The sequence below is a fragment of the Rutidosis leptorrhynchoides genome, chromosome 11 (genome assembly GCF_046630445.1).
Source record: "Rutidosis leptorrhynchoides isolate AG116_Rl617_1_P2 chromosome 11, CSIRO_AGI_Rlap_v1, whole genome shotgun sequence".
In the NCBI taxonomy this organism is placed as follows: Eukaryota; Viridiplantae; Streptophyta; class Magnoliopsida; order Asterales; family Asteraceae; genus Rutidosis; species Rutidosis leptorrhynchoides.
Window position 1 is genome coordinate 331,207,983 of NC_092343.1, and position 7,276 is coordinate 331,215,258.

General features: G+C 36.3%; 1 protein-coding gene across 1 annotated transcript; it reads left to right on the forward strand.

The window, feature by feature from the left end:
- Positions 1-3,977: 3,977 nt before the first annotated feature.
- Positions 3,978-6,848, forward strand: LOC139875762 (putative disease resistance RPP13-like protein 1). Its single transcript, XM_071863065.1, has one exon. The coding sequence runs from the start codon at positions 3,978-3,980 to the stop codon at positions 6,846-6,848; it is 2,871 nt and encodes a 956-aa protein (XP_071719166.1).
- Positions 6,849-7,276: the final 428 nt, after the last annotated feature.

The window sequence follows — 7,276 nt, forward strand, 5'->3', positions numbered from 1 at the left end:
TATCCGGCAGATGGGTGACCCAATCTCCTATGCCATAACCAAGCCTCCTTATCACGTTTTCCGTGTGCAAGCATCACCGAACCTTGTTGGGTTACTTCGTCTACATAGTATAACCCACCCCGTTCAGTGCCCCGCCCAATAATCAGCCCGGTCATAATATCTTGAAGGATACAAAAGGTAGGGTGTAATAAAACAGAACAATTAAGTTCTTTTGTAACGTGGCTAACTGACAACAATTTATGAGATAGGGCAGGAATATACAAACAATTAGATAATTTCATAGTCGGAGTAATCTCAATTTTTCCACCCCCTTTAACTTGTACAACTCCTCCATTGGCAGTTTGGATTCTATTTACCCGAGGATTTGATTCAGAACAAAAATCGGATTTTTCAAAACTCATGTGTGGGTAGCACCACAACCAAAAATTCATTCGTTGCTTTTTATGTTATTTGAAATAATATTAACTTTTCCGGTAACACGATAATTATTTAAATGTTTATTTTTCAAGTTAATAGAATTTTGGGCCTTTTTAATAAAACAGTTATTTTCCAAGCTGATAGGCTGTTGGGCCCTTTTAATCCAATAGTTAGAATTTTGGGTATTAGTCTTTTGGGCCTTTTTAAAACAACAGTTAGAATCTTGGGCTTGATCAAACCATTGGGCCGAACCCTTTTTAATAAGGGGACCCGTTTCCCTTTGTGTCACAACCCATTTCACTTTATCTGGTGATACATCATCGATCACCGAGTCTTCAACAGACTCAAAATTAGGGTTCGTACCCTCCTTTTCCATTCTAGTCGTATGACTCAATACACATCCATAATCAGGGTTTAATTCCCCTTCTTCGCTCATCTCTTGAAGGAGATGAAATCGATTATTGGTCTCCTCATTCGATTTATTCGATTTAAATAGGGGTTTTTTTCTCATCTCTTTTACAGATTTACAGATGAGTTGTGGTCACATGACCTCCCCTTTTTGGTCAGATTATGTGAAAAAACAGAGATCGAGGGTTTTTTTCTCAATTCTTCAATCGTAGTATGCGAGTTCAACTTGAGATTAGAGTTACCTTTTGCGGTGCCGTTGCAGGTAGTCTTGCCGCCGGCAGCCGTGGTTGTTGATGCTAACATCACTGTTGCTACCATCTCCGTCGTCCCCAACCTTATACCTCTACAGTAATTGGAAACGTCATGTGTTTTGATGGTGGTAGCCGGTGGTGGCTGGCATAAGCTTTCCAGGTAACTTTTTCTGATGAGCCTTAGCTGCTCGGTTTGATTTGAGTTTTGATGGTTTGTATGGGCTAAGCTACCGTCAATCGACATGGCAGCTTTGTTCAAGCAGGTAATTTTCTGCTTCTGTATGTTTAAGCTACCGTCAATGTTTGACATGGGAGCTTGATCTTTTTGGTAAATGATTGAAGCTTAAAATGGTTGCTTTGATTTCAGGATCAACAAGTCATAAGCTCTGATACCATGTTAAATTTAAAGAATAAGAGGATTATAATGATCAGTTTATGTATATGAACTTGTATTGATATATTCTTGATTGTTCTTTACAATTACAGAGTGTTAATTTATACACTATAGCTCCTAACAGCTATTTCTACTAAAGGAATGGATCCAATTAAACTTTGAAACCCCTTTGTACAATTAAGGAAATTTGACTGTCTATGTAACCGTTGCTTTATCAGTTGTTGTGACCTTGTGTCTTGTTCTCAAACAGGAAAGGATGAATTAACTTTCTGATCCTGAGGGTCAAATTACCAAATATGGTAATTTGACCTTTTTGTTGACTCTGCAGTCTGCACTCTAACAACCACACTTAAGAGTGTTAAGTTAATTTTGTCGCACTAGATTTGTTCACGCTCCCCCTTGTGTGAAGAAATGAGGTGTAACAAACTTTTACTCACATTTTTAAATGTCATTAAATTTGTGTTTGTATACACTAATAAGTGTGAACAAACTTTTCCAACAATTTTAAGTGTAAAATTTGAATAACATTCAACATTTATAAATGTAACAAACTTATACATATTTATAAGTGTGAGGAATTTGACAAAAACTCACAATTTCTTACAAATGTGTAAAAATATGCGTGAACAATTGATAAATTTGTTGTAGTGTTTGTTTCTCCAAATATCCATGCTTTACTTCACCAACAAGACCACCTCCCAAATTTTGTTCCTGATCATTAGCTAATCCACTCCTCAAGATGGAAGCTAGCCAAAACTTACTATTCCAATGCTTAAGCAACATGAAGAAATCGATTCTCCAAATAGAAACCAAACCACCTGACCTTCCTATGGACGGTGATTGAACTGTGTCGAAAGCGAAAAGTCTCCATATTTCATTTAAAATAGGTTAAGCTACATCCTTAACCATTGTTTCTTGTACTACCAAAAATTATAATTGAACGAAGTTAATCATTGAACCCGCCATACGATCCCTCGACTTGTTCCCGAGGTTACGGGTGTTCCATGAGGCGATCCTCATGGCTTTGAGATGTTGGTGTGTTGCTCGTCTTCTGCCATAGTCTTCATAATCTCTTCAAACTTAATCATTTCTTCTTTGTATGTCAACTTTTTTGCGCCCATTTGCAACCCATTAGCCGTGTTTTTCTTTGGAGTAGAGGTGTGACCGACTACATGATTAATTTTCCCTTTTTATATGTGATTTAATTACTTTAACTAATCAATGGGTGATGATATGTACACTTTTAAGCGTGAACTTTGTTGTTATATTTCTACACACTTTTAATCGTCACTTGTATCTATAATTTCTACATGTTTTAAAGCGTGAAATTTATTCCTATATTTCTAAACAACTTCAAGTGTGAGCTTTCGTTAGACATAAGATGGATATTTTTTTCCACATTTTAATATGTGAAAAAAAATTATTATTACATCTTTAACAGTTTTTATCGTGTACGATTTTTACACGTTTATAATTGTAATTTTTTCTTCACACTTGAATGAAGTGTGACTAAAAAACCATGACCAATGACTTAATTTGTTGCAGTGTACACATGATCCACATCAACCTAGTCAAGTAAATAGGTCGAAATTGCCACCTCTACCTCCTCTTTCTGCCGACTGTACCATGTTCATTTGATAATATCATCAAGGAAAATTATTACAAAGAGTTATGACACCCAAACCATGACTAGGGTATCAACATCCAAAGTGCAATACCTAATAATGCACGCACATACTAGCTAGTCTGATGAGACAGTGTTCGGTTTTATTAAACCTGAAACTTTCAGCACCAATAGAGATTGTGATGCATGTTTCACAAGTAGAAGTAAGCTTTCATATGTTATAACACTGATGGTACATAAAGTTACATCCATCCTATACTTCTATGTGCTCCTAAGTCCTATATATGATTTTTATAGACTTTCTAAGTGAGCCAAATGCCAGGTGTGTGTGTATGTGTGTGTGTGTGTGTGTGATGGAAAATCACCAAATAGGATCACAGAGTGTACTTCAAAACGATGGGTTCTATATCTCATTTTAGAGATCAAACATATCAAGAAAGTAGAGAAGCATCTGCCTGGAGAGGGTTTAGCCCTCATTATAAAAGCAGAAAAAAGATTTAAAAAGGGAATTTCTTTGTGAGTTGTGCATCAGCCTAATCAGATTAAATTCTTTCATGTACTAGTATAATGAATTACAGTATTACTTTGTTATGCAAAGTATTTCGTTTTTTTGCCAAAAAAAATAATACAATATTACTTTACTTCTCAATTAAGAGATAAAATACTAGTAATACTATTACTTTTCAATCAAGAATAATACTAGTATTACTTTTTAATTAAGAAATAACGGTATTACTTTTTAATCAAGAATAGTATTACTACTTTACTTCATATGCAATTCCACCCTAAGATTCTTGGTCTTCTACTTTTTCCTTAATCTTTTGAAACAACCAGATCCATTTACAACCAACCAAACACTCATTTGATTAATCTCTAAATTCCAATGGCTGAAATAGTTGTTTCAAGTGCTGTCACTGTGCTGTTTGAAAAGCTACTCTCTGGTGACTTGATGAAGCTGATTCGATCAGAAAAAATCGAATCTCAGCTAGAAAAACTGAAGACAAAGTGGACATATATTGAAGCTGTGCTTGCTGATGCAAGTGAGAAACATATAACACAAGAATCTGTTAAAGTGTGGCTATTAGATCTTCATCGTCTAGCTTATGACATTGAAGATGTACTCGATGATATGGCCACCGAAAGTTTGCGAAGAAAGTTGAATGATGAATTACGTGGTAGCACAAGCACCGGTAAGGTATTGAAAAAGATCATTCCGAATTTTTGTACTAATTTATCACCTCATAGGATGATGTATGGTCGTAAGATGCGTTCTATGCTTGCTGAAATTACTGAAAAATTGAATGGTCTTTACGAGAATAAAAATATGTTAGGTGTAGATATCAATACGATACTCGCACTTAGATCAAACAGAAATTTTGAACGACTGGAGGAAACATCATTGTTAGATGAGTCTCCAGTTTTGGGTCGGGAAAAGGATGAAGCGGCAGTGCTTGAGAAGTTGTTGGGGGATGAATCATGTAATCAAAATGTGAGCGTTGTGTGCATAGTTGGCTTCGGTGGAGTTGGGAAAACAACTCTTGCCAGACTTTTGTACAACAATGAAAAAGTGAAGAATTACTTTGAACTAAGGGCATGGGTTTGTGTTTCAAACTACTTTGACGTGCTCGCTGTTAGCAAGGCGATTTATCAAGCTGTCTCCGGAGAGGACAACACACCACCTAGTAAAAATCACCTTCAAGAGGTCCTTAAAGAGAAACTTTCAAACAAAAGGTTTCTACTTGTGTTAGATGATGTTTGGAATGAAGACCACCATAAGTGGAAAGATCTTGAAAAACCACTTAAGGGGGCGCCAGGAAGTAAAATCATAGTTACTACACGGAAGATGAAGGTTGCATCAACGATGGACAATGTTAAATGTCACAATCTAGAGATTCTATCGGATGAAGATTCTTTGTCCTTGTTGGCTAAATCTGCCATAAATGAGCATAATTTTGACAACCATCCATTATCATCACTTGCTCAAGATATAATTATGAAATGTAAGGGGTTACCCTTAGCATTGATAGCAATTGGGAGGGTTTTGAAAGGAAAAGGAAATGATGAATGGGATAAGTTGTTGAAGAGTGAGATATGGAGTTCAGATGATGGCGAAGGTGATATTCTTCCAGTTCTCAAGCTGAGCTACTATGATCTTCCTCTACACCTGAAGAAGTTGTTTGCATATTGTTCTTTATTTCCAAAGGACTACTTATTCAATAAGAATAAAATAGTCCTATTATGGATGGCAGAGGGGTTTATATCTGAATCAAAGCGCACTAAGACAATGGAGAGTCTGGGTTGCAAGTATTTTGAAGATCTATTATCAAGGTCGTTTATTCAACATTCAACTAAAAACGAATCAGAATACATAATGCATGACTTGATGCATAACTTGGCCATAAGTGTTGCGGGAGAGTTCTTCTTTATGTTGGATGATAAGATGAATGTAAATGGTAGGAATGAAGATTTTGATAAGATCCGCCACTTTTCGTTCTTAGATCAACCATATGATGAATTTATAAACTTCAAGGAATTACATAAATCAAGTCACTTGCGGACGTTCTTACCGGTGCCAGTTACTTGGTGGTCACGCTTTAATACATCAGACCATGTTCTTGTCAAATTGCTTCCCCAATTACAGCTCATAAGGGTGCTAAGCTTTAATGAGTGTTCAATAGAAAAAGTACCACAATCCATTGGTAGTCTCAAGCATTTGCGTTACCTCAATTTTTGGCATACAAAGATAAAAGAAGTACCAAAACAAGTGGGTGAGCTTTATAATCTACAAAGCCTGTTGGTTTGTAGATGCTCTGAGTTGTTTAGTTTGCCTGTCAGTTTTGCTAAGTTAATAAATTTGCGACATCTTGACATGAGTGATACCCCAATGTTAGACAAGACGCCCGTAGGGAAAGGTGGGTTAACGAGTCTACAAACTCTAACAAAGGTTTTCATCGAAGGAGCTAATGCTTTCAAGGTATCCGACCTTAAAGGCCTCGTGAATCTTGAAGGTCATATTTCCATTGTAGGATTAGAAAAAGTGACTGATACGCAACAAGCAATGGAAGCCAACTTAGAAGGAAAGAAGGGTCTTGTTAGTTTGGAAATGAAATGGGGTGAACAATTTGATGATTCTCGAAATTTGCGAAGAGAATGTGAAGTGATTGAAAGTATGAGACCTCATAGTAAGTTGAATAAACTGAAGATTTTGAACTATGGGGGAATGAAATTTCCTAGTTGGTTTGCAAATCCCTCATTTGATAAGTTAACGGAACTTACAATAGAATGGTGCATAAATTGCACACATTTTAATGGTAATGCATATCCATTATTAAAATACTTAAAGTTCTTTAAATCAGGCTTGGAGAGTCTCAATTGCCCTAATAGCGTTGAGAGGTTGGAGATCTGGAAATGTAATTCAATGACTTCATTGAACTTGTCACTTCCATCCTCTCTAAAAGTTCTTAAAATCATGCTTTGTTATAATCTAGAGTTGATTCATGATGAGCTACCATCCTCTCTGGAAGTTCTAGACATCTGGCAGTGTATGAATCTAAAGTCATTTCCTCATGAGTATTTGCAAAGTCTTACCTATTTGAAAGAGATGAGGATAAGTTTCTGTCCAAGCATGGATGATTCATTTCCATGTGGGTTGTGGCCTCCTAATTTGAAGTTCCTAAGAATAGGGGAGTTGAATAAGCCAATGTCAGAGTGGGGCTGCAGAATTACCCCACCTCACTTGTTAAATTGTGGTTAAATGGTAAAGATTCAGGAGTAACTTCATTTGCAATGGAAGGAGATGCAATGAATACTGCTTCAACATCTTTTCTTCTTCCACCATCTCTAACTTATCTAAGAATCAGTGATTTTAAGGATGTGGAATCAATTTCAGAGGAGCTCTTACAACACCTCACTCACCTTCAATTACTGGATATATCTAAATGCCCGAACATTAGAGATCTCCCACGATCAACTTCAACCTTGTCAGTATATGACCGGTACGTCATCTATATCTCTTGCAATACTAAATACCACTTTCTATGTATTTGATTGGTCCTCATTACTATGCTTGTACAATAGCCTGTTTGATTATATTCCTCAAATACTTCCTAATAGTTTGTAATATTTGATCGTTATTGTGAATAGCCCACCAGTTGCTGTTTGATGAAATTCCTCAAAGATACT

Bases quoted from the DNA above. Each gene is read 5' to 3' on its own strand.
- LOC139875762 (XM_071863065.1), top strand. From the start codon at position 3,978: ATGGCTGAAATAGTTGTTTCAAGTGCTGTCACTGTGCTGTTTGAAAAG.